The 27,526-nt window shown below is 38.6% G+C and overlaps 1 protein-coding gene across 2 annotated transcripts; it reads right to left on the reverse strand.

Annotated features, from left to right (window-relative positions):
• Nucleotides 1-4,725: 4,725 nt before the first annotated feature.
• Nucleotides 4,726-25,664, reverse strand: LOC138193261 (uncharacterized). Of its 2 annotated transcripts, none has more exons than XM_069141187.1 (26): nt 24,730-25,664; nt 24,298-24,357; nt 24,012-24,074; nt 23,729-23,833; nt 22,668-22,772; nt 22,386-22,490; nt 21,325-21,429; nt 21,043-21,147; nt 19,983-20,087; nt 19,701-19,805; nt 18,641-18,745; nt 18,359-18,463; nt 17,299-17,403; nt 17,017-17,121; nt 15,957-16,061; nt 14,615-14,719; nt 14,333-14,437; nt 13,701-13,792; nt 12,881-13,513; nt 11,989-12,705; nt 9,462-11,259; nt 8,610-8,786; nt 7,750-7,926; nt 7,276-7,452; nt 6,563-6,609; nt 4,726-6,233 (listed from the first exon to the last, which is right to left on the reverse strand). In XM_069141187.1, exons 1-26 carry the CDS (start codon nt 24,765-24,767, stop codon nt 5,710-5,712), a joined length of 5,973 nt encoding a protein of 1,990 aa, XP_068997288.1. In that variant the 5' UTR covers nt 24,768-25,664; the 3' UTR covers nt 4,726-5,709. The 2 variants fall into 2 exon arrangements, with proteins under 2 accessions (XP_068997288.1, XP_068997287.1); XM_069141186.1 differs by having other exon boundaries at nt 24,298-24,360.
• Nucleotides 25,665-27,526: the final 1,862 nt, after the last annotated feature.

Here is a 27,526-nt window from a genome sequence, read left to right on the forward strand (position 1 = left end):
CACTTTAAAAGGGTAAAATATGGGACCTTGAAGGGCTTGGGTTAGGCATTATGTTATGAAAAGCATTATGGCTTAATCCAAATACCCACCCACTGGACTTACAGACTGAGCCCTCACGGATTTCATATGTCAGACCTCATACTGTGATGTGTTCACCATCACCACATGATGCTTGCAAGACCACAAGAGGCTGCACAATTTGCTGATAGAGTACAACAATATAAGACATTTTGTTTACCTTAATAGCATATATCTACATTTTTCTGTGTCATGATGTGGAATATTATTTCTGGCCAACATGATTGTAGTAACATTTTAATAAAGTAGGTCCACTTGAAGCCCCTTGTGGTATGGATGAATTGTGGTTTTGGACAGCCCTGAGCTCTCACTGACTTCCTGGGAACGTTCCCGCAAAGTTATCTCTCCAGCAAGCGTGGTGAAGTCTGGACATTTGGACTCAGTCCGTGTCAATGAAGCTTCTCATAATAACAGAAGTATGAACGTGTATATGTTCACTGCTAAAAACATGGGTGTCTTAATGCTCTTCCTCTCTGTCCCGTCTTTCTCTTTATTCCTGCCTATCTTACCCCATCAGCTCTCATGACGTACCAAAGGGGGGTGACCCCATCACCCCAGCGCCATGGTAACGCCCTGCAGCCATGCACCCTGGGTCCCCTAGACCCTGGGAAGGTGGAGGAATTTGCAATGTGAGTGGTCTGTGAGAAGCAGAGTGGATGCGCAAACTGAGGATAGATGGATTAAATGACAGCTGAAATACACACACACACACACACACACACACACACACACACACACACACACACACACACACACACACACACACAGTGCAACTCACATATGACCACAGGCAGCACACAACATGTTCAGTTGGCAAAAGTATTAAATAGCACAACACTTTGGACCCTAGAGCTACATACAAACTCACACAAACACACACTAATACATTACCATGTGATACCTGCTAAGCTGCTACAAGATTCTAATTCACTTTGTCCTTCCAGGCTGCAGGGCAGAGCTGTGAGCTGCTAGAAGTGACGAGTGGTGAAAGCCCTCATTTTCATTCATTCGCATAATGTCAGAGTTGAAATATTTTAAATATTTGAGTTGCACTCAAGCTTAGTAAATCACCAGGCCAGCAGCTTCCTTTTGAACTGTTAAAACAGTTCTGATGTGCCTGGTGATGTAAATCAAGCGCACCTCACATAGTTGACCCTGCAGTGAAAGGGCTTTGCACAGGGGAAGCAAGCAGTCCTGATAAAGGGAGACGCACAAGTGCAGACGGTGAAGTCACAAATCACTGTTCTGAAGAACGTCCAGCTTAATATTCAGAGAGATGTATGAAGTTGAAATATTTGATTTTGACTCAAAAAGGAAAAGCAGAGTGAAGATGAAGCGACTGTGGAGGACAATCGGATAAATCACAGTTCTTCAGCCAGATTTGCGATTTTTAGAGTGTTTGTCTGTTTGTAGGGGATCTCTTGCACTTGATTCTTTGTGAAGATCATGTTTTAGGGCTTTAGAGTGAAGAATTGGAAATGTGAGAACATTTTAGACAATCCTTATGTCTCTAAAGGGCTGTCTAAGACCAGGTTTTATGGTTAAGGACGAGGTTGATGTTAGATTTAAGGTTTAACACAGACTACGACATGTTCTGGTTTAGATTAGGATAAATATTTGGGTTTGGCACAAAGCTGAAGAAAGTCACACAAATTGGACTTCTAAGAAAAAACAGATACTCTGGTAAACGGTGCGTATTCCTCATGCTGCAATAGTGGGTGTAAAAAGTCAAACCAATAAGTCATCACAGGTGTTCCCAGCCTCCTTTCTTTCCTCATGTGTGTTTTAAACATTCATTTACAGACAAAACACCTGATGAGTGTATAAAATATGATACAGTCATTTAATAATCTAATGATTTACAAAATAGTTCAAATAATCTTCATCACTGGCCAACATATTCTGAAGCTTTAGGCAGCATACAGTATTTTCACATTATCTAACCTCTGGTATCATGTTCTCGCAGCGCTCTTTTTGTTGACCTCAGTCCATTTTTTTTTTTTTTACCTTAGACTACAACTGTAGTTTTCAAACAAATGTGATTGCACTATGGGTGGATGTTGTGCAGATGAATGTAATGTTAGTACTTATAGTATTTGGCATGAAAATCTGCTTGCACTTTGACCTGCTCAGACCACGTATTGCCACATACACAAGTACAAATAATGTTTAGGCTTCAAATATTCATGACTCTTGAGTTTTCCTTTTTTTTCCTTTTTTAAATCTAAAGCACATATTTTTGGCATATTTACTCCAAGATATAACTTGAAGTATGATTAATACGGACTCCATCCTTACTGGTTATTCTGTATATATACACTGTGCTGTGCCATTGTTACTAATGAACTGATATAAACACATTTAAACTAGAAAAATTGCTTTAAATTAATGCATCCAAATGTGCCTGCAAACAGTTTTTAGATCATTATTAATAATAAATATTTAAATAAATAATACATTTTTTGTGATGGAGAAAATACATAAATGTATGAAATGAAGACAATGAAATTCTAATGAGGTTAATCTCCGAAAGCTCAGATCATCTGGAGTGGCCTCCATTTTAGTCACATTTCTTCACACAGTCTGTTTGGGTTATGGTTGTGTTGCTCTCTGTAGATTTTCTTAAAGGGGAATTTTTTTATGTGTTAGAGGAAAACAGCAAATGAACACTCTGGGGTCAGAACTGTGGACCAATCATTAATCTGGATCCTATTTCAAAAAATGAGAAGAAACAAAGATTCATATCTGTTTGATTGGAGTAACCAATAGTCTGAGGTGTCTCTGTAAATTCAGTCAATCACACAATCAATCAAATAATTAAATTAAAAGAGAACCATTTAACAGTGTGTGGGGGTATTAAGAGGCTTTTTGATCGCTGCGGGAGGAATCTACATTTTTCTGTTCCAAAGCGTTGACATTCAGACACGCACACAAAGTCCCATGTCTCCATTCAGTAAACCCACACAAACACTCATTCATTCGGCTCGAGGCTGGCACAGGCAGCTCACTAATCAAAACAAATTTGCAGAGACGGAGGCAGAGCGAGACAGAAAGAGCGCGAGGCGCTCAAATGTGTTGTCAATTAGCAGCAGCAGATCAATGGTACGGAGTGAAAGAAGCAGAAACACAAAGGATCCTGAATGAATCAAACAGGCCTGTTGTTTTTATGAGGGCTGTGATGTGGGTAGTGGAGCTAAATTGTGATTATTGTGAGTTTTTCAGCCTCTTCAAAGATCTGGTCAAGAATTAGGTTCATAGAAACAAAGATGCAGCTTGTGTAAAGAGGCCTTTAACGTGCTGGTGGAAACACTGTCCCCGGATGTTTCCTTTCACTTCTCAGTTCGTCCCTCCCTCTGCTCCCTCACTCTCTCCAGCTTCCACCCAGTGCTGTCCTTCATGAGTGTAATTCATTACCGCCTACATTCAGATGGTCACACACATGCCAGCGTGCACATCAATTTAGCCAACGGGTTGGAGAGAGGCATAATATGATTTTAAAATGTGAACTGGCCCTGCCCCTATTTTAAGCAAACCACCTGTATGTTTAGAGTCGTATTGTTGTGAATTGGCCCCAGGGCAAGAACTGTGGTCTTTTTATTGGAGCAATAATAATGTTATAATGTTCAAGATATTTGACATGTTGTTTTTCGTTTCTGTTTGATTTGGAGACAGAGTGGTTAGCTCAAGGCTAAAACTGGTTCCCAAATCATTTGAAAGAAAACAAATGTCCAAGCCATTGTTTATGTTCCGTTACTGGAACAATAAAAAATTATATATAATAGGCCAATTTGAAGAATAAAAAGCTTAGGAAGATTTGAAAAACATCGGTATACCTACAGAGTAAATATATAGGGGGCTATACGATGTGTGGCTATCAGGTAGATGAGTCAGAGAAAGACAGACATGAGAACAGAGGGCAGAAAGGAGACAGAGTGGTTGATATGATCTGAAGTGATCGTTAGATGGTTGAACTACGTCTGACTCTCTGTCCCGCCACATTTTTTTAATGCTAGAATTCGGGGGTGAACTGTATTCAAATTTCCAAAAAGAAAAATTTGACAAGCACGCCTCCATCATGCAAAAGTTGGAAAGTAAGCATGCAATTTTTAAAATTCTTCTATCACTTTTAATGTGCACAAATGAGTGAAACACTTCCTTTCAAGAAAAGCTGTCTGCAAGTGTGTACAATTATTCCCATCTTCATAGGAAGGATTAATAAAAAAAAAAAAGGATTCATCAAGTCTTGGATCTAATGATGGCAGGCTTTTCAGCCCACTTCACGAGAACAAGTACACAATTTTGTCTTCTGATTTGATCAAATAATGCGTTATTTGATCGAGGTCTTTACAAGCATTACCCCGATCCTAAAGAATAACAGAGAGAGATTTTGACCATATTTCACACTTGGTCAGATACTGAATTAGGTGTTCACCTTGAAACTGTGCTGATTGTACAGATCTCCTGTGTTGTCAGGTTAAAGATGTGTGTGAAGCATCCATGTATTAGAGTTAGAAGCTTCTTTGCACTAACATCCACATTTGATGCATTGTATGTTGTCATGGCTACAAGTTCTACCAGAATCAGCTTTATTTGCCAAATTCTTTTAAAGTCTTCACTACATATATGAGTCTGGAAAAACATGCATGTACACTATATCTTGAATGGTGTTTGGGATCTTTTAATGGCAAGTATGAACAGGAGTAATGTTTACAGCAATCAATGACAGAAATTAAATAAACGAGCACAAATGATAGAAACCAGCAAACATGATGAGAATGTATTTAGTTAGCATAATTCAGCCATTAGTACCTTTGCAATGTCTTTTTAGATGTACCAGCAGGTGCTCATAAATACCTCAAAATCCCCATAACATCCAGTTCCTATATTACATTTTTTTTAAATGCAGCAACTTATCATGGCAGTCATAAAGTGGCTCTCTTTGGTTGGAATGATGGACAGTTCTTCTATTATACTTAATTTCATGTTTCCACAGCCCAACCCATGTACTGACCTTTGAACATGAAAGACACTGATATGTAGATGCTACTAATTTTCAATTTTAAGTGAAAAAACAATACAGGAGTTAGAAATAAAGCTGATCAGATGCAGTACTTCTGCTCATGTTTCTTTATCTGCTCATATCTCTGAAGAATGTTAGTCCCTTCTGCTCCTCTGACTAGTTCAAGTAAACCCTTTCTACTCTCCTGAGTTCAGACAAATTAACATAAGAAATTTAACATCAAATGTATTTAAAAAAAAAAAAAAATAAAAAGCCTACAGCCATTTTAGTTATCTTATAAAAAACTAACCATAAAAGACTCTGTTTAAATAGTCAGCTGTAAATATAACTGAACTTTGAAAATATGATGTGAATCAACTAAAAATATATAATATGTATTTCACATATGTATTCCAACAATCTGTATTTGTTTCCTTTGTCAAAATATTAACAACAACGCTCGCTTCACAATGTTAAAATGGATTTATGACATGTAAGGAAAACATGTTTCACTTTATGATACTGAAATGATGCAGGCACGCTTTAGTTAATATATCAAAATGTCAAGAAGATCATCTGTATGCTGTAGGGACCATGACAAGTCATTAAACTTGTTTGCATCGCAGGGGCGTTCAGTTTGTGTCACATAAGGTCACAGAGCCCTCCTTAAACCAAAAACCTGGGAAGAGTGGGTCTGTGAATTTTGCATTGAAGGTGTGAATAAGGCTCAGCTTTCCTTTCAACACGTTGCAATAACTCAGTGTTCCACTTTCCCAATCCAGTAACACTGCTATTCTGGAGGAGGGGGAAACTTGAATATGTTCTGCTTTCGTCCCATGCCACGCAGTGCATTTAGTGCTGGAGCAGTCCAGGCTCCACGACTTCTCATTGCATCCAAAGCCACCACTGCTGTCCCATTTTCTCCCTACTTCTTTATAAGCCACGGCGATGCCGACCCTCCCTTTCCATTCCACCTCCCAGTAGCAGAAGCCTTTAAGGCCTTGATCACAGAGCACCTGAGTCCTCTGAAACCTGTCCTCATTTTCCAGTCGTGGCACTTTCTCACCTACCGTGGTTACTGTTTTTGCTTTTTTGTTTTTAAACAGAACCAGCCTTTTGCTTGCTGTATTTTCATCAAGCTTCAGATCTACACCATCTGAAAAAGCAAGATATCATATTAGGTGTTTTTTCTGTAGTTAATAGTTCAGAAAACATTCAAAAATTATAGAAACAAGAAAAGTAAGATGACACAGAAAGTACATCAGAATGTGATTTGTCATTTTGAAAGTTCAAGTTATTTTTAAGTTGTTGTTTTTTTAAGTTACAAAACTCATGGTACAAAGTGTCACACTTATTATTACTATATATTATTATATCTAAAGTTTGATGATAAAAGAACTTGATTTGATCTGCATTTCAAAATGATCAGGCACCACCTTGTGACAAGAGAGACAATTTTCGGGAATATTTCAGAAGAAGACTTACACTTCTTCATCCCAGGCTTTAAGCGATGCTCCCCACAATGGTCCAGACTGTACAAAAGAAAGAGATTTTTAAATTTTAATTCAATACTTTTATAAATGCTGATATTTGACATTATTTTCAGATGTGGGTGAGATAGGGGAAGGACTTCTTCATAATTTCTACATCATAAACTACCTTGGGAATTACCGTTAAATCATATACAGTAGCCAAATCTCTGGTAAAGTAGCAGCTATTTTCACTCAGGAAAAAAATACATGCCTTCAAATGTCGTCGTCTGTCTCATAATTAACTAAGCTACTGTATGATGTACTGTCTGTAAAGGTTTCTCTAGCCTCGTATGGTTAGCACAGTTCGTGAGAGGAAGCATGGCTGCTGTATGGCTGTGAAAATCAGAAACAAATCCTGAAATCAAAATGACACCACAGAATCCCTAAATTGTTGAGCTGGGTGAACAATGATTCCTTTTCTATTGTACTTAAGGGTTTTTGAAAGTGTGCACCTGCTTTTGTCACACTGAAATGCAACTAAATGAAGATGCAAACATTTTCTTACAATTACTTTACAGTTGGTGACTAACTGAGGTCAACTTGTAATTTACTGTACACCTCTATTAGATTTAGCCTTAGGCTACATGTAGCTTCAGTATAACCTGCTTTAAAAGAACCAGCTATACAACTACAAATGTACACATATAAACACACATCTTGACATACCCCAGTGTCTTCAGCTTCATATTTGGATCCTCAGCGATAGCAGAGAGCATCTTAATCCCGTTGTCTCCTGGGTGATTGTAATTCAGATCCAGCTGATTCAGGTGGGAGCCTGTGCTGGACTTGAGAGCTGAGGCCAAGAAGTAGCAGCCATTCTCAGTCACCTGACAACCTGACAACCTGCAGACCACACACAGACACACGTGTTTTGTTGGTGGACCCAATTCAGTTTTACATTTTGAAAAAGATACTACATCACTGCATTAGTCTGAAATACCCAGACAGTTACAGTGCCCCTTAGTTTCTGTCCCCAGATTTGTCAAAATTCAGGTCTATTCACACAAGCAGAAGTCGACTTCAACAGCGGAGAGCGTGTGCGCCCTCCACTGCTGCCAGGCTTTGCCTCTTCATTAGTTTTGTTTTTCACTTGCAGCTGCCTGTACAACCCTATAAAATGTAAATAAAACATACACTTACTTGAGAATCTCCAGTTTACAGTGTGGACTCTTCAGCCCATTTGCAAGTTTCTGCACACCTGAATCATGCAGGTCATTGTGACTCATGTGCAACTCTTTGAGATTCGAGTTTGCAGAGCTGAGGGCTGAGGATGTCAGACTGTTGCAGGATTCTTCAGAGATCTCACACCAACTCAACCTGTGAAAGTATCCATAATCAGAACACTACCAGAAGTACCGACTGTGGAAAAGTCTTTAGTGAAGCGACAGACATGTAATCCATTATTCCTGACAGTATTAAGCCAAAAACATCACAGTAAGAAAGGGAACTGTCACTGCTTAAATGGTTGAACTTTGGCTTTTTGGTAACTGTAAGTGGTAAGATAGTGAAGCATCTTGTCAGTGTTGACCTGTGACCGGTTGTGATTTATATTATATTTATATCTTTACATCAGATTTAGACAGGCACAAATTTCCAAAGGCAGAAGAAGCTCAGGTATGAATTGGGAAAGTTAGCTCTTCGGCTCATCTGCTCTCTCGTCACCCAGTCACTTGTTTTGTGTTCTTGGGTCCACTGAAATGACCTCCGATTGATACTGAAATAAAGTTTAATTGAGGCAAAAGAGGGCCTTCCTTTTTTCATTTTTCTAATTCAGTTAATAATATAGGTGAAGGAGAACTCACTTCATTTATTTTGAATTTTATTCTGTTTACTTCTGATGCAAATTTACTTGATCACATTTGCCACACTGCTTAATAGATTTCATGGGAATAACTTTGCTCAAGTCTGGACAGCGAGCAACACCTGAGCCGTTTTGCTGATATTGTATGGGTTGTCTGTTGCTCGCTCTAAAAGGTATAGTTAATGAAATGTAAACTTACTTGAGAATCTCCACTTTACAGTGTGAACTCTTAAATCCATCAGAAAGTCTCTGCACACCTGAATCCTTCAGGTTATTGTGACTCAAGTCCAACTCTGTGAGATTGGAGAATGCAGAGCTGAGGACTGAGGCTGTCAGACCATTGCAAGATTCCTCAGAGAGCTCACACCAACTCAGCCTGTGAAAATATCCAAAATCAGAAATGTTGCCGAAAATACTGAGTGGAGTAACAGACGTGATCCAGCATTTCTGACGTTAACCCAAAACAGTGCATGTGTATACAATGTTTTTTCGTTAGGTTTAAACAGGTACAACATTTACCTAGCCCAAAGCAAAACAAAAAAAAAATGGTTGTGGGGAGATGTGGGGTTTAGAGGAAGGCAGGATTAGACAAATGCAAGGATGTTGTGTTTTCATCTGCCCAAAATCTTGGGTTATTGATAGTAAATGCATCGGCGAGGACCCAAAATATCCTTTTGTGTTCAGGTATGGCTTCATTTCTGCACCTTCTATCAAGGTGTAAAACATGTCTATTTCATGATTAATTAGCCTGAAGACATAAATACATGTCTCATGGCAGCATTTTCTTAAAGTAAGCATTTAGAAGTTAACTCACTAGATGCAAAAAGGTAAAAAGGGGAGATTTTGTTCACTCCTGAGAGTGAAAACCTCAGCCAGGAAAGCCAGGATGGACTGGGAAGTGAGACACACAAAGAGGCCTTTACCAGCTTAAAATGGACTAACTGTGAATGCTAGTTCATTGTTAGCCCTGTCACTTAGCCTGAGTGTGTATCTGGTGTGTAGCAAAGAGGCAAAATAATGTTTTTGAGAAAATATTTTTGAAAGTACTTACACAGCAGTTGTGGCGACTTTAACCACTGGCAACATTCCCAGAAGAACCTCCTCTGATTTCATGTACTTTTTGAGATCAAACACTTCAAGCTTCTCATCTGATGTCAACAACACAAAAGTCAGAGCAGACCATTGTGAGGAAGAGAAATTCTCAAAAGCCACTGTTTTTGATTGCAGGTACTTCTTGACTTCTTTAACGAGAGAGTGATCATTCAGCTCGTTCAAACAGTAGAAAAGATTGAGGTTTTTATCTGCATCAGTGATGTCTTCTTTGATCTTCTTTTTGATGTATTCAACCGTTTTTCTGTTGGTGTTATTTCCTCTGGTCTTTTTCAGCAGCTCCTGGAGTAGATCCTGGTTAGTTTCCTGAGAGAGGCCGAGCAGGAAGCGGAGAAACAGATCCCACTCTCCAGTTTTGCTACCAAGAGCTTTGTCCACTGCATTCTTGTAGAAGTCTGAAGCATGCAAGTCTGCAACCACTGAAGTGGGTGTTGCAAGCACATTTTCCCCTTTGGTATTGAATGTGTGAAAGACATAGAAAGCAGCCATGAACTCTTGAATGCTCAGATGGACAAAGCAAAACAATTTCTGTTGATAAACTCCACAGCCGTCTCGTTTGATCTGCGTAAGTAACCCAGAGAAGACGGCAGCTTTTGTGATGTCAATACCACGGCTGGTCAGGTTTTCCTCAGTGAAGAGAAGGTTTCCATTCTCTAGCTCTTCAAAAGCTAGTTGTCCTAAAGACAGCACCGTTTCCTTGTTTCTTGTGTTCCAACATGATTCTGTCTCAGACCTCTCGCCTGTCTCGTCTTCACTAAACTTCACATTGGCCTGTTTGCACTGCAGCAAAAGAAAGCGTGTGTACATGTCAGTCAGAGTCTTCGGCATTTCCTCTTCTTGGTTTTGGTTCACAATGTTCTCCAGAACTCTTGAGGAGATCCAACAGAAAACTGGGACGTGGCACATGATATACAGGCTCCTTGATTTCTTCACATGCGAGAGGATTTTTTCAGCAAGTTCCTTGTCAGTAAATCTCTTCCTGAAATACTTTTCCTTTTGCTCGTCATTGAATCCTCGCACCTCTGTAAGCCGGTCAACTTTCTCAGAAGGAATATTGTTGGATGCTGCAGGTCGGGAAGTGATCCAGACTTTAGCTTTAGGAAGCAGATTTCCTTGGATGAGGTTTGTCAGCAGAACGTTCACTGAGGTTGGCTTTTTCACATCAGTCCAAGTAATACATTCGTTGAACTGGAGATCAAGGCGACATTCATCAAAACCATCCAGAACAAACAGAATTTCATACTTGTCATAGTTTGTTATTTCGGAGGTCTCCATAGCTGGGAAGAACTGATGAATAAGTTTCTCCAAACTGTATTCGGTGTCTTTTCTCAAATTCAGCTCCCGGAACGGAAGTGGAAATATGTAATCAATGTTCCCAATCGCCTTACCCTCAGCCCAGTCCAGTATGTACTTCATTGACGCAAATGTTTTCCCTATACCTGCCAGCCCGATCGTCAGCACAGTTTTAATGGGTGCCATTTCAACAGGTGCCGGTTTGAAGATGTCATGATATTTAATGGATGTTTCTTGTCCCACTGGTTTGAAATTCGCCTCTTGAACCTGTCTGCACTCATTCTGATCATTGACCTCTCCTCTCTCTCCCTCTATGATGTAAAGATCTGTGTAGATCTCATTCAGAAGAGCAGAGGTTTTCTGCTTATCAATCCCTTCAGGCACATGGGTGAACTGATCCTTCAGTTGAGATTTAAGTTTCCGTTGACTTGCAACACCGGGCTTCTCTGTAAAACAAGATTTTTTTTCCAGATAAAACATTTATTGCAGACTGAATTTCAGTGTATTACACTGTCCAATTTAATACAAAGTCAGTTTTATTCTAATTCTCTCATCATAAAGTTTGACTGTTTTGTCATCTGATCACAAGTCTTTCACAAATCTGCATGTTCCTGAGTGAGCAGTGCCTGATCTTTTCATTGGAATATAATGTCAGAAAATGATTTAACTTAATTTGTTGTTGTTATCTTGTAAGTATTAGTCATCTTGATTGTGCTCCAGTGGCACACACTGTTTCAATTTTAGAGTGAGTTTCAAATCTGCTTTCTTAAAGTCGTCAGGCTCCATTTAGTTCCAAGAGAACTTAATTCCTCGCTCTTTGGAAAAATCTATTTGGTTTGGAGCCTGTGAGGCCGTATTCAGCTTCCAAAGTATATTCAACATTATAAATGTATTATCTTTATTTTGTTGTCATTTTTAATTTTCTGCCAAAATATAAATGGCAACTATAAGCTTTGGTACAATAATGCATGTTAAATGCACTTTGGCACTTCTCTGGCACAGGGAATTTCACAAAGAAGCTTCACAAAGAAAACTTGTATTCCAGGATTCTCATTTACATGTAGTTTTGGATATTTTGGCTTTTTCTTGGTCATTGTTTGAACTTGATTAAATCACTTAAAAGATACTTGGTTTTATATATTGTAAGGTAATTGCATCTGCACCTCTACCCTTACCTCGTATTTCTGTCCTCCTGTCAACACAGTCTTCCGGCAGATGTTTAGCAGCCGAAGGTTGGGAGGTTATCCAGATACAGGCTGAAGGAAGCAGGTTCCCTTTGATGAGGTTTGTCAATAGCACATCCACTGAGGCTGGCTCCCTGACATCAGTCAAGTTCTCATTGTTGTCAAAGTCCAGTGCAAATTGAAACGCATCAAGTCCATCCAAGACAAACAAAACTTTGAACTGTGAAAAGTTAGAGATTACATATTCTTTGGTTTCCTTGAAGAAATGATGAAGAAGTCCCAACAAACTGACTTTTTCCTCTTTTATCGAATTAAGTATAGAGAAGTTAAGAGGGAATATAACTTCCGCCTCACTGGCGCTTTTGCCAAAAAAGGATGTGATCCAAGTGAGAAATGAACCCTCGTTTTCAGCCCATGCTGTTATGAATTTCTGCACATGGAAAGATTTTCCAATGTTAGCTTCTCCAATGGTCAGCACAGTTCTGGTTTTTTTTCTAGTTCCATGTTTGAAGATTTCAGATACTGAATTCACTGCCGCTACAGTCGGCGTTTTTTTCTCTTCATCAGCTACCTCACCAGTGCTCTCTTCTCTCATGATGTGTTCTGTGTTTTTCTTGTTAGGATGGTTGAGGTCTTCAACTTGAGTGTTTTCTCGAATCAATCTGTTTCTCAGGTTTAATACCAGCTGCTTCCTCCGCTTTAAGGTCTCTGGATAGACAGAACAAAGTTAAAGTAGGACAGATACAGCATGAAACCATTATCTTTAATAAAGGTGAATTTGAATTAAGTCAGCGCATGTTGTTTATAACTCAATGAGAATATAATACAAGATTTTAAATAACCACCTTTTTATTTAAAAAAAAAATGTACTTTTGTTTCTTACCTCGACATTCTGTAACTTTCTGGATATATTCAGGAGGAATCTTGTCAACTCCTGAAGGTTGAGAGATGATCCAGAGACAAGCTTCGGGAAGTAATTTTCCCTTGATAAGGTTTGTTAGCAGCACATCAATTGAGGCTTGTTCTTTCATCTCAGTCACGACCTTGTTCTTTACAAAGTCAAGAGGAAGTTCATATTTTTCCAGGCCATCAAGTATAAAAGTTATCTTACACTTGTCATAGGTGGAAACTCCTAGTTGTTTGACATCGTCGAAGAAATGATTAAGCAGATCTTCCATACTTTGAACTTTATCCTTTGTTGAATTCAGCTCACTGAAATCAAATGACACTATTAAGTCTGTGGATTTGATAGATTTTCCTTTTGCCCAGGATATCATGAACTTTTTTGTTTGAAATGTTTTACCAATTCCAGCCAATCCACTTGTTAGAACTGTGTGCACTTCGGCTGAATTAAACAGATCATTGTATTTGATTTGCACAAGTCTTTGTTCATCATCTTCATTTTTCACTACTTTGCAGAGTTCTGAGTCAGTTTCATGTTGATTTAGCTCCTTTTCATACTCTTTGACAAGTTGCTTCTTCAGGTGTGCTGTGAATTCGTGTTTGGCATCTTTCCCTAAAATGACAAAATACAGTGGAAATGATACCGACCATCCAAACAAAGCAGAATGTGGTTATTGCAAAAACAACACTCTGGAACAATTATTTGATGATTTGTTAAAAAAGTACTGATTTTAAAGCTAATATCTATGTTACTCCTTGTGCAACACAGTAAATAGTGTGTAATGTGTAAATAATGAAACCTTTGTTGGAGTCATGGGGGTCATCATCACGCGGGTCAGTTTTCTTTGCACCACTGCGCACAGTTGAGCTGGGTCTCCCTGACCCAGGTGAGCTTCAACACAAAGTATATTTCTCACTAGAATATTATTACAGATTGTATACATACAGAAAGATGAATTTACTGTGACAAAGATAAAAAGCCGTAGCTTTGTGTGAGGTGAAAGGCATCTCACAGAATTCATGGCTTTACTTTCTATTTCTCTCATATTATCATATCTCTTTTCATCCGTTATAACTTTAACTAGGTCTGGGCAATATGAGCTAAATGTTCATTTGAATGTCAAAGCCATGAGAGATGTCACATTTTATTAAAATTGTGTCTAATCAAAATAAAATGCAAAGACACAGTTTATTTTCCTGTTGTTAGATGTGCTGTGGTTAACGACTTTCTCAATAATCTCAGTTAACAAGCTTTTCAGATCTGCTCATCACTTTAGTTTAGCAGTTAGCGATAATGTATCTTTCTCCCTCAGTGGACTAAGTAGACGCCCACAACCACCAACCAGCTCCGTGGGGTTGCACAGAGAAAGTGACATGTTCTTGTTTTCTTTGTCTCTGAATGTCTGTATGAAACATTGACAAAATATCTTACCTCATTATGTCTTTGCTGAAGTTGGGAGGTCCATCCCTGGACATGTCACTTTTCGTAGAAACATAGCTAGATGCAGGAGAGGCTGGTCTTTTGTGCTCAGGTAGGCTTTAACACAGATTAGAAAATGTGTTCATAAAACAATTGCAAACACTTTAAACATCTTTAATGTTCCCGTTGAGCTTCAAGTAGAATATACACTATTTCTCTGTGAGTCACTCTCTTCCACAGATTTTCTCTAAATCTCACTGCATAAAACATCCAACATTACCCAAAATATCTCACCTCAGTTGTTCTTTGTTGAAGTTAAGAGATTGAACCATGGATATGTCACTTTTCATGGAAACACAGCCTGGTGCAGGAGAGACTGGTTCTTTGTTGTCGAGGGGGCTTCAACACAGATTAGAAAAAGCTTTCATAAGACAAATTTTAATACTTTTAATATCTTTAAAGTTACTGTTGATCCTCAAAGTAAAACTCTCTATTTTTGTATTAATTTCTCGATGTGAAAGTCCTCAATTTCCATTGCAGGGTCCACCACAACATTTTCGTCCCCACTGGTAGCCAGCAGGCCAGAGGTTTACTAGCCTCCTGTATATTTTCACTGGCCCAGCCAGATGAAAACAATGCTTTTTACATTATTTTGGTGATATATTATACACAATAAGTACAACAGCGAAGTTCCCTTTGGACTTGGTTGTTTTTAATATGAGAACAGATAAGCACAGCATCTATAATTAGAATATTTCAGTGAGTATGGATGATCTTTATAATAAACTCCAGTGTCGAGAACCTAGACAACACAGAGATTCAGTGTTTCCTACAGGTTGAGACTTTGGTGGTGGGTGGTGCAGCCTGTTATCCATGTTCATGCAGAGACTCATAAGGTTTAGAGGGGGAGAGTGCAACCCTGGTTGTTTTATGTTACTACCATTTACAGATGTTCCTTCAACACCTTTCAGGCAAGGTATGCCTAGCTGGGCAGCTGCGTACCGAGAAGCCTCTGGTCACCACCATAGTGAAACTCAGAGAGATGTGTGGCCAAAAATTAGTTAGTTTGAAAAGAGTGAAATAAGGCGTGTTCATGTAATGGTTACCTAAGCTTAAACCAGGTCGTTTCAAATATCTGGGTGGGGCGCTGAAGAGCAGCCTTCTCAGTATGTTTACATTGAGTTTGCTCATTTTTATCAAGTGATGGTACGAGACCGGTAAGAGACTGAGAGCAAATCTCATACTGCATTCTTCTTCCCTTTAGGTTTTTCTGGAAATCAAAATGCCTTTCATTTTTCAAGTATTGTAAAAAAAATGATATATTCTAAAAATCTGTGTTACCAAAATATCTTAACTCATTATGTCTTTGCTGAAGTTGAGAGGTTCATCTTTGGACATGTCACTTTTCATAAAAACATAGCTGGATACAGGAGGGGCTGGTCTTTTGTGCTCAGGTAGGCTTTAACACAGATTAGAAAATGTGTTCATAAAACAATTGCAAACACTTTAAACATCTTTAATGTTCCCGTTGAGCTTCAAGTAGAATATACACTATTTCTCTGTGAGTCATTCTCTTCCACAGATTTTCTCTAAATCTCACTGCATAAAACATCCAACATTACCCAAAATATCTCACCTCAGTTGTTCTTTGTTGAAGTTAAGAGATTGAACCATGGATATGTCACTTTTCATGGAAACACAGCCTGGTGCAGGAGAGACTGGTTCTTTGTTGTCGAGGGGGCTTCAACATAGATTAGAAAAAGCTTTCATAAGACAAATTTTAATACTTTTAATATCTTTAAAGTTACTGTTGATCCTCAAAGTAAAACTCTCTATTTTTGTATAATTTCTCGATGTGAAAGTCTTCAATTTCCATTGCAGGGTCCACCACAACATTTTCATCCCCACTGGTAGCCAGCAGGCCAGAGGTTTACAAGCCTCATGTATATTTTCACTGGCCCAGCAGCCAGATGAAAACAATGCTTTTTACATTATTTTGGTGATATATTATACACAATAAGTACAACAGCGAAGTTCCCTTTGGACTTGATTGTTTTTAATATGAGAACAGATAAGCACAGCATCTATAATTAGAATATTTCAGTGAGTATGGATGATCTTTATAATAAACTCCAGTGTCGAGAACCTAGACAACACAGAGATTCAGTGTTTCCTACAGGTTGAGACTTTGGTGGTGGGTGGTGCAGCCTGTTATCCATGTTCATGCAGAGACTCATAAGGTTTAGAGGGGGAGAGTGCAACCCTGGTTGTTTTATGTTACTACCATTTACAGATGTTCCTTCAACACCTTTCAGGCAAGGTATGCCTAGCTGGGCAGCTGTGTACCGAGAAGCCTCTGGTCACCACCATAGTGAAACTCAGAGAGATGTGTGGCCAAAAATTAGTTAGTTTGAAAAGAGTGAAATAAGGCGTGTTCATGTAATGGTTACCTAAGCTTAAACCAGGTCGTTTCAAATATCTGGGTGGGGCGCTGAAGAGCAGCCTTCTCAGTATGTTTACATTGAGTTTGCTCATTTTTATCAAGTGATGGTACGAGACCGGTAAGAGACTGAGAGCAAATCTCATACTGCATTCTTCTTCCCTTTAGGTTTTTCTGCAAATCAAAATGCCTTTCATTTTTCAAGTATTGTAAAAAAATGATATATTCTAAAACCTGTGTTACCAAAATATCTTACCTCACTATGTCTTTGCTGAAGTTGAGAGGTTCATCCTTGGACATGTCACTTTTCATAGAAACATAGCTGGATGCAGGAGATGCTGGTCTTTTGTGCTCAGGTAGGCTTTAAAACAGATTAGAAAATGTGTTCATAAAACAATTGCAAACACTTTAAACATCTTTGATGTTCCCGTTGAGCTTCAAGTAGAATTTACACTATTTCTCTGTTAGTCATTCTCTTCCATAGATTTTCTCTAAATCTCACTGCATAAAACATCCAACATTACCCAAAATATCTCACCTCAGTTGTTCTTTGTTGAAGCTAAGAGGTTCATCCCTGGATATGTCACTTTTCATGGAAACACAGCCTGGTGCAGGAGAGACTGGTTCTTTGTTGTCGAGGGGGCTTCAACATAGATTAGAAAAAGCTTTCATAAGACAAATTTTAATACTTTTAATATCTTTAAAGTTACTGTTGATCCTCAAAGTAAAACTCTCTATTTTTGTATAATTTCTCGATGTGAAAGTCTTCAATTTCCATTGCAGGGTCCACCACAACATTTTCATCCCCACTGGTAGCCAGCAGGCCAGAGGTTTACAAGCCTCATGTATATTTTCACTGGCCCAGCAGCCAGATGAAAACAATGCTTTTTACATTATTTTGGTGATATATTATACACAATAAGTACAACAGCGAAGTTCCCTTTGGACTTGATTGTTTTTAATATGAGAACAGATAAGCACAGCATCTATAATTAGAATATTTCAGTGAGTATGGATGATCTTTATAATAAACTCCAGTGTCGAGAACCGAGACAACACAGAGATTCAGTGTTTCCTACAGGTTGAGACTTTGGTGGTGGGTGGTGCAGCCTGTTATCCATGTTCATGCAGAGACTCATAAGGTTTAGAGGGGGAGAGTGCAACCCTGGTTGTTTTATGTCACTACCATTTACAGATGTTCCTTCAACACCTTTCAGGCAAGGTATGCCTAGCTGGGCAGCTGCGTACCGAGAAGCCTCTGGTCACCACCATAGTGAAACTCAGAGAGATGTGTGGCCAAAAATTAGTTAGTTTGAAAAGAGTGAAATAAGGCGTGTTCATGTAATGGTTACCTAAGCTTAAACCAGGTCGTTTCAAATATCTGGGTGGGGCGCTGAAGAGCAGCCTTCTCAGTATGTTTACATTGAGTTTGCTCATTTTTATCAAGTGATGGTACGAGACTGGTAAGAGACTGAGAGCAAATCTCATACTGCATTCTTCTTCCCTTTAGGTTTTTCTGCAAATCAAAATGCCTTTCATTTTTCAAGTATTGTAAAAAAATGATATATTCTAAAACCTGTGTTACCAAAATATCTTACCTCACTATGTCTTTGCTGAAGTTGAGAGGTTCATCCTTGGACATGTCACTTTTCATAGAAACATAGCTGGATGCAGGAGATGCTGGTCTTTTGTGCTCAGGTAGGCTTTAAAACAGATTAGAAAATGTGTTCATAAAACAATTGCAAACACTTTAAACATCTTTGATGTTCCCGTTGAGCTTCAAGTAGAATTTACACTATTTCTCTGTTAGTCATTCTCTTCCATAGATTTTCTCTAAATCTCACTGCATAAAACATCCAACATTACCCAAAATATCTCACCTCAGTTGTTCTTTGTTGAAGCTAAGAGGTTCATCCCTGGATATGTCACTTTTCATGGAAACACAGCCTGGTGCAGGAGAGACTGGTTCTTTGTTGTCGAGGGGGCTTCAACATAGATTAGAAAAAGCTTTCATAAGACAAATTTTAATACTTTTAATATCTTTAAAGTTACTGTTGATCCTCAAAGTAAAACTCTCTATTTTTGTATAATTTCTCGATGTGAAAGTCTTCAATTTCCATTGCAGGGTCCACCACAACATTTTCATCCCCACTGGTAGCCAGCAGGCCAGAGGTTTACAAGCCTCATGTATATTTTCACTGGCCCAGCAGCCAGATGAAAACAATGCTTTTTACATTATTTTGGTGATATATTATACACAATAAGTACAACAGCGAAGTTCCCTTTGGACTTGATTGTTTTTAATATGAGAACAGATAAGCACAGCATCTATAATTAGAATATTTCAGTGAGTATGGATGATCTTTATAATAAACTCCAGTGTCGAGAACCGAGACAACACAGAGATTCAGTGTTTCCTACAGGTTGAGACTTTGGTGGTGGGTGGTGCAGCCTGTTATCCATGTTCATGCAGAGACTCATAAGGTTTAGAGGGGGAGAGTGCAACCCTGGTTGTTTTATGTCACTACCATTTACAGATGTTCCTTCAACACCTTTCAGGCAAGGTATGCCTAGCTGGGCAGCTGCGTACCGAGAAGCCTCTGGTCACCACCATAGTGAAACTCAGAGAGATGTGTGGCCAAAAATTAGTTAGTTTGAAAAGAGTGAAATAAGGCGTGTTCATGTAATGGTTACCTAAGCTTAAACCAGGTCGTTTCAAATATCTGGGTGGGGCGCTGAAGAGCAGCCTTCTCAGTATGTTTACATTGAGTTTGCTCATTTTTATCAAGTGATGGTACGAGACTGGTAAGAGACTGAGAGCAAATCTCATACTGCATTCTTCTTCCCTTTAGGTTTTTCTGCAAATCAAAATGCCTTTCATTTTTCAAGTATTGTAAAAAAATGATATATTCTAAAACCTGTGTTACCAAAATATCTTACCTCACTATGTCTTTGCTGAAGTTGAGAGGTTCATCCTTGGACATGTCACTTTTCATAGAAACATAGCTGGATGCAGGAGATGCTGGTCTTTTGTGCTCAGGTAGGCTTTAAAACAGATTAGAAAATGTGTTCATAAAACAATTGCAAACACTTTAAACATCTTTGATGTTCCCGTTGAGCTTCAAGTAGAATTTACACTATTTCTCTGTTAGTCATTCTCTTCCATAGATTTTCTCTAAATCTCACTGCATAAAACATCCAACATTACCCAAAATATCTCACCTCAGTTGTTCTTTGTTGAAGCTAAGAGGTTCATCCCTGGATATGTCACTTTTCATGGAAACACAGCCTGGTGCAGGAGAGACTGGTTCTTTGTTGTCGAGGGGGCTTCAACATAGATTAGAAAAAGCTTTCATAAGACAAATTTTAATACTTTTAATATCTTTAAAGTTACTGTTGATCCTCAAAGTAAAACTCTCTATTTTTGTATAATTTCTCGATGTGAAAGTCTTCAATTTCCATTGCAGGGTCCACCACAACATTTTCATCCCCACTGGTAGCCAGCAGGCCAGAGGTTTACAAGCCTCATGTATATTTTCACTGGCCCAGCAGCCAGATGAAAACAATGCTTTTTACATTATTTTGGTGATATATTATACACAATAAGTACAACAGCGAAGTTCCCTTTGGACTTGATTGTTTTTAATATGAGAACAGATAAGCACAGCATCTATAATTAGAATATTTCAGTGAGTATGGATGATCTTTATAATAAACTCCAGTGTCGAGAACCGAGACAACACAGAGATTCAGTGTTTCCTACAGGTTGAGACTTTGGTGGTGGGTGGTGCAGCCTGTTATCCATGTTCATGCAGAGACTCATAAGGTTTAGAGGGGGAGAGTGCAACCCTGGTTGTTTTATGTCACTACCATTTACAGATGTTCCTTCAACACCTTTCAGGCAAGGTATGCCTAGCTGGGCAGCTGCGTACCGAGAAGCCTCTGGTCACCACCATAGTGAAACTCAGAGAGATGTGTGGCCAAAAATTAGTTAGTTTGAAAAGAGTGAAATAAGGCGTGTTCATGTAATGGTTACCTAAGCTTAAACCAGGTCGTTTCAAATATCTGGGTGGGGCGCTGAAGAGCAGCCTTCTCAGTATGTTTACATTGAGTTTGCTCATTTTTATCAAGTGATGGTACGAGACTGGTAAGAGACTGAGAGCAAATCTCATACTGCATTCTTCTTCCCTTTAGGTTTTTCTGCAAATCAAAATGCCTTTCATTTTTCAAGTATTGTAAAAAAATGATATATTCTAAAACCTGTGTTACCAAAATATCTTACCTCACTATGTCTTTGCTGAAGTTGAGAGGTTCATCCTTGGACATGTCACTTTTCATAGAAACATAGCTGGATGCAGGAGATGCTGGTCTTTTGTGCTCAGGTAGGCTTTAAAACAGATTAGAAAATGTGTTCATAAAACAATTGCAAACACTTTAAACATCTTTGATGTTCCCGTTGAGCTTCAAGTAGAATTTACACTATTTCTCTGTTAGTCATTCTCTTCCATAGATTTTCTCTAAATCTCACTGCATAAAACATCCAACATTACCCAAAATATCTCACCTCAGTTGTTCTTTGTTGAAGCTAAGAGGTTCATCCCTGGATATGTCACTTTTCATGGAAACACAGCCTGGTGCAGGAGAGACTGGTTCTTTGTTGTCGAGGGGGCTTCAACATAGATTAGAAAAAGCTTTCATAAGACAAATTTTAATACTTTTAATATCTTTAAAGTTACTGTTGATCCTCAAAGTAAAACTCTCTATTTTTGTATAATTTCTCGATGTGAAAGTCTTCAATTTCCATTGCAGGGTCCACCACAACATTTTCATCCCCACTGGTAGCCAGCAGGCCAGAGGTTTACAAGCCTCATGTATATTTTCACTGGCCCAGCAGCCAGATGAAAACAATGCTTTTTACATTATTTTGGTGATATATTATACACAATAAGTACAACAGCGAAGTTCCCTTTGGACTTGATTGTTTTTAATATGAGAACAGATAAGCACAGCATCTATAATTAGAATATTTCAGTGAGTATGGATGATCTTTATAATAAACTCCAGTGTCGAGAACCGAGACAACACAGAGATTCAGTGTTTCCTACAGGTTGAGACTTTGGTGGTGGGTGGTGCAGCCTGTTATCCATGTTCATGCAGAGACTCATAAGGTTTAGAGGGGGAGAGTGCAACCCTGGTTGTTTTATGTCACTACCATTTACAGATGTTCCTTCAACACCTTTCAGGCAAGGTATGCCTAGCTGGGCAGCTGCGTACCGAGAAGCCTCTGGTCACCACCATAGTGAAACTCAGAGAGATGTGTGGCCAAAAATTAGTTAGTTTGAAAAGAGTGAAATAAGGCGTGTTCATGTAATGGTTACCTAAGCTTAAACCAGGTCGTTTCAAATATCTGGGTGGGGCGCTGAAGAGCAGCCTTCTCAGTATGTTTACATTAAGTTTGCTCATTTTTATCAAGTGATGGTACGAGACCGGTAAGAGACTGAGAGCAAATCTCATACTGCATTCTTCTTCCCTTTAGGTTTTTCTGCAAATCAAAATGCCTTTCATTTTTCAAGTATTGTAAAAAAAATGATATATTCTAAAACCTGTGTTACCAAAATATCTTACCTCATTATGTCTTTGCTGAAGTTGAGAGGTTCATCCTTGGACATGTCACTTTTCATAGAAACATAGCTGGATGCAGGAGATGCTGGTCTTTTGTGCTCAGGTAGGCTTTAAAACAGATTAGAAAATGTGTTCATAAAACAATTGCAAACACTTTAAACATCTTTGATGTTCCCGTTGAGCTTCAAGTAGAATTTACACTATTTCTCTGTTAGTCATTCTCTTCCATAGATTTTCTCTAAATCTCACTGCATAAAACATCCAACATTACCCAAAATATCTCACCTCAGTTGTTCTTTGTTGAAGCTAAGAGGTTCATCCCTGGATATGTCACTTTTCATGGAAACACAGCCTGGTGCAGGAGAGACTGGTTCTTTGTTGTCGAGGGGGCTTCAACATAGATTAGAAAAAGCTTTCATAAGACAAATTTTAATACTTTTAATATCTTTAAAGTTACTGTTGATCCTCAAAGTAAAACTCTCTATTTTTGTATAATTTCTCGATGTGAAAGTCTTCAATTTCCATTGCAGGGTCCACCACAACATTTTCATCCCCACTGGTAGCCAGCAGGCCAGAGGTTTACAAGCCTCATGTATATTTTCACTGGCCCAGCAGCCAGATGAAAACAATGCTTTTTACATTATTTTGGTGATATATTATACACAATAAGTACAACAGCGAAGTTCCCTTTGGACTTGATTGTTTTTAATATGAGAACAGATAAGCACAGCATCTATAATTAGAATATTTCAGTGAGTATGGATGATCTTTATAATAAACTCCAGTGTCGAGAACCGAGACAACACAGAGATTCAGTGTTTCCTACAGGTTGAGACTTTGGTGGTGGGTGGTGCAGCCTGTTATCCATGTTCATGCAGAGACTCATAAGGTTTAGAGGGGGAGAGTGCAACCCTGGTTGTTTTATGTCACTACCATTTACAGATGTTCCTTCAACACCTTTCAGGCAAGGTATGCCTAGCTGGGCAGCTGCGTACCGAGAAGCCTCTGGTCACCACCATAGTGAAACTCAGAGAGATGTGTGGCCAAAAATTAGTTAGTTTGAAAAGAGTGAAATAAGGCGTGTTCATGTAATGGTTACCTAAGCTTAAACCAGGTCGTTTCAAATATCTGGGTGGGGCGCTGAAGAGCAGCCTTCTCAGTATGTTTACATTAAGTTTGCTCATTTTTATCAAGTGATGGTACGAGACCGGTAAGAGACTGAGAGCAAATCTCATACTGCATTCTTCTTCCCTTTAGGTTTTTCTGCAAATCAAAATGCCTTTCATTTTTCAAGTATTGTAAAAAAAATGATATATTCTAAAACCTGTGTTACCAAAATATCTTACCTCATTATGTCTTTGCTGAAGTTGAGAGGTTCATCCTTGGACATGTCACTTTTCATAGAAACATAGCTGGATGCAGGAGATGCTGGTCTTTTGTGCTCAGGTAGGCTTTAAAACAGATTAGAAAATGTGTTCATCAAACAATTGTAAACACTTTAAACATCTTTAATATTCCCGTTGAGCTTCAAAGTAGAATTTACACTATTTCTCTGTGAGTCATTCTCTTCCATAGATTTTCTCTAAATCTCACTGTATAAAACATCCAACATTATCCAAAATATCTCACCTCAGTTGTTCTTTGTTGAAGTTAAGAGGTTCGTCCCTGGATATGTCACTTTTCATGGAAACGCTGCTTGGTGCAGGAGAAACTGGTTATTTGTGCTCGAGGGGGCTTCAACACAGATTAGAAAATGTGTTCATAAGACAAATGTTAATACTTTTAGCACCTTTAATGTTGCTGTTGGGCCTGAAAGCAAAACTTGCAATATTTTTCTGCGTCAAATTCATTCTCTTCCATTGGTTTTCTCTAAACCTCACTCTATAAAACATCCAACATTACCAAAATATCTCACCTCACTTCTTTGTTGAAGTTGAGATGTTCATCCTCAGATATGTCACCTTTCATGGAAACACTGCTGGGTACAGGATGAGACTGGTCTTTCATTCTCAAGCCACATTTAAGACAAATATTAAAATGCTTTTACAATGTCACATAATCATTTTAAATTACTTGTATTTTAAACAGTAAAAATTAGCAATGACCGTTTACACATGACGATCAGAAATATGTAAAATTTTCCTCCAGACATGTTTTAAAACATAAAAATACAGTATTAAACTATGCACATTAATTTCCACAGTTAAGGTTAAACACCTGAGTGAAGTAATGATAAGAAAAATATTTTTTTGAGTAAAGCCAACAGTATAGCATGCATAAAACTACTTCACATGATCTGCTTTTCCTGTCGGAGGTAAACCTGAGAAAAAGGAAAAGTTTGACTTACATGCCAGTTGATGTGGCCATGCTCTGTTCCTCAGACATGTTGGTTTTAGAGTCAGTTTCACCTTTTTTCTGCTTTCCGGTAAGGCATGCAGTTGTTTTAGCTTGTTCCTTTCGTTACAAAATGACATAATTTCCAAATCCTTGCCTTTTTCTACGGGTCATAGTTGCAGTTGAGTCAATGCTTAAGTTCTGCCCTTTGTGTGTTTCCATACACACTGTGGACCATCACTTTTTACATGAAGAAAATCTGTTCAAGGTCTATTAAAAGACTTCTTCAAAAAGGCAAGGTCTATGGTAAATGATTAATGACATCAATATGACTGTTAGACCTTTACCCTGATCATAAAGTGCCATTAAAGAGTAATTCTATCTTTTCCCGAAGGATATGGATCATCCTTAAAACCAGTCTTTTAGTTAAAACTAATCTAACTTAACCCTTCACCCCCACAACACACCGTGTTTACCTTTTTAAAAAATGGCCCAAATGACACCATTTATCAAAGCCAGAAACTGTGGGCAAGCACATGTCCATGTACTGTAGGCCTCCCCTTATACAGCTTGTCCTGTCTAAAGCAATGAGCAGCTCAATATAATATCAAGTTACCAAATCAGACACGACAAAGTACTTGATTAAGTACATAGACAATCTTATAAGTACATGTGAACTTAAAATCCTCATCAAACTGTATAAAAAGGGACAGTCTCTAAGCAGACCTTACTCACAGAACTGATATTCCTTTCTCCTGATGTAGAACTACATTCAGTTTCGTTCTCTACCAGCAGCATTTGTGATAACCTTCCCCCAGAAAAATCAGGTTATTATAGGTCAGTTACTACAAAGAAGGAAACAAGCATTTGAGATGTTACTTTCTGTTGAATTCATTACTGTATCTTGTTCTCTTGCAGGGTTTTCTCTTCCATTATAACACGTGCTCAACCTTGCTCAAGACCACCGAGAAAAAAAAAAAAAAATGCGGAGTCTGGGTTCAAATGTTCAAATGTGTGCAGTGGAGAGAGACAGAGAGAGAGAGAGAGAGAGCGAGAGAGACACATTCACTTAAGGTGGACTGCCTTTAAGGTGGACCAGCTATCAGCTCATCAGTTATTAAAAAGAAAAAAAAAGAAAAAGCCAACCACTGACTATCGGCAGGGAAAAACCAAACTGCTGAAACTCAGAGACTAATGGCAGACTGTACTTTTTAGTGACATTTCAGCTATTAGATACATTAGCATTTAATTATACGAAGACATTCACTGCCCCTATCAAGATGAACTGTGATACCTTGGAGATCCTCTGACTTTTACTCTAGTAGCTACCAACACCACGTCAAAATTGTAATATGTCCAACCAAATACTTGCAAAACTTAGTGACATCAGCCCCAGATGTGCTTCGTGCTATTTAGGAAATACAAGTAAGCTAAACAGAATGGTGAACATGATAAACAATACACCTGTTTATTAGCATGCCGATGGCAATATTAATCTCAAAGCACCACTGTGGTCATGTACAGCCTCACAGGGCCTCTAGCAAGCAAGGACATATCTTAGTCTTGTCAATTCTGTCTGTACCTCCAAATTTCATCTTTTTAAACTGCTAGTATATTCAACATTGTACCATTTCAGGAGTAAAGTTAAAAAAAAAAAAAGCAGTACAGAAAGCACGCCCTGCTGTGCATGTATCTGGTTCATGAATATTTAAATGCTTAGTAGGTCAACATGCATCCCTCACAAGCACTATGATCCACAGTGTTTCTACATGAATGACACGCAGCCTCAGACCTCCTGAAGCCAGATTAGTTTATGTTTGACCGTAGCGTGATCACACTTAAAGCACTCCGATAGTCACTCTGTTCATTAATAATATAACATGTTCTGACCAGTATTGTAGTTGTAGTTCATGTGCTGAACATATACACACGTGCAGAAGCACCAACTATGTATCTGCACATAAAAGGACAAACACCTGTACACAGACACATATAACGTGTTTTGATGAAAGCATTTGTCTGCTCCTCTTCATCAATATCCAATGACGATCACATTTTAGGCGAGCGGCCCCTGGGTCACACACTGGGTCACAAGTGTGTATTAGTTTGTTTACTTCGCCTTTGGTGAATTAATTTGTGTCTTCACAAAATAGTTGTTGCTTGGAATACGGTGCTGTCGAGAATAGTTGTGGATTTAAATTGTTTGTAATATCCTCTCCTGTCTTGTGACTGACCATAAACAGCTCCTCTTCTCTTTTGTAGAATAGCTTATGGTCAAATAGATCAGTAGTATACATATAGTACGCAGATATTCCCCCACATTTTGGGCTCCGTGGTGCTCATAGTTTCTTCAAGTGTCAGCGTGCAAAAGTGGTTTGCAATTGATCAAATCGTGGCAATTTCAATGTCAAAATTCACCAAAATAAACTATAAAAGCACCAGAATAACTCACTACACATTCACAAATGAGCTGATTTTGGTTCCAAATGCGGCCATTTCAGGTGTGATGGGTCTTTTACCTTGGGAGTGAGAACATTTTTGATTCAGTCCTTACGTCCCCAAAAGGTTCGTAGACGGTTAAGACTAGGTTTAAGATTTGAGCAAGATTTGAGCATTTGAGATGGATAAAGATCTGAAAATTCTGTAAATTAAAATTGTATTTGTCCTATTGTCTAATTATTATAAGGTAGGTCTAAGTGTGGGTCACTCAGAAAAGAGTCAGCTAATCAGAGGAGAAGGTCTAAATGGCTAACTTTGTACTGCACTTCCATGAAGTTGAGTCATGAAGGACAACTGAAAATAGAAATCAG

This window comes from Embiotoca jacksoni, unplaced genomic scaffold (assembly GCF_022577435.1).
Source record: "Embiotoca jacksoni isolate LCO1_2020_lvr unplaced genomic scaffold, fEmbJac1.0.p SCAF_9, whole genome shotgun sequence".
NCBI lineage: Eukaryota > Metazoa > Chordata > Actinopteri > Embiotocidae > Embiotoca > Embiotoca jacksoni.

Coding starts and splice junctions, on each gene's coding strand:
- LOC138193261 (XM_069141186.1), bottom strand. CDS start 24,767: ATGTCTGAGGAACAGAGCATGGCCACATCAACTGGCAT. Junction 19,806..19,982: donor TTCAACAAAGAACAACTGAG/GTGAGATATTTT, acceptor TCTGTTTTAAAG/CCTACCTGAGCACAAAAGAC. Junction 14,720..15,956: donor TTCAACAAAGAACAACTGAG/GTGAGATATTTT, acceptor TCTGTGTTGAAG/CCCCCTCGACAACAAAGAAC.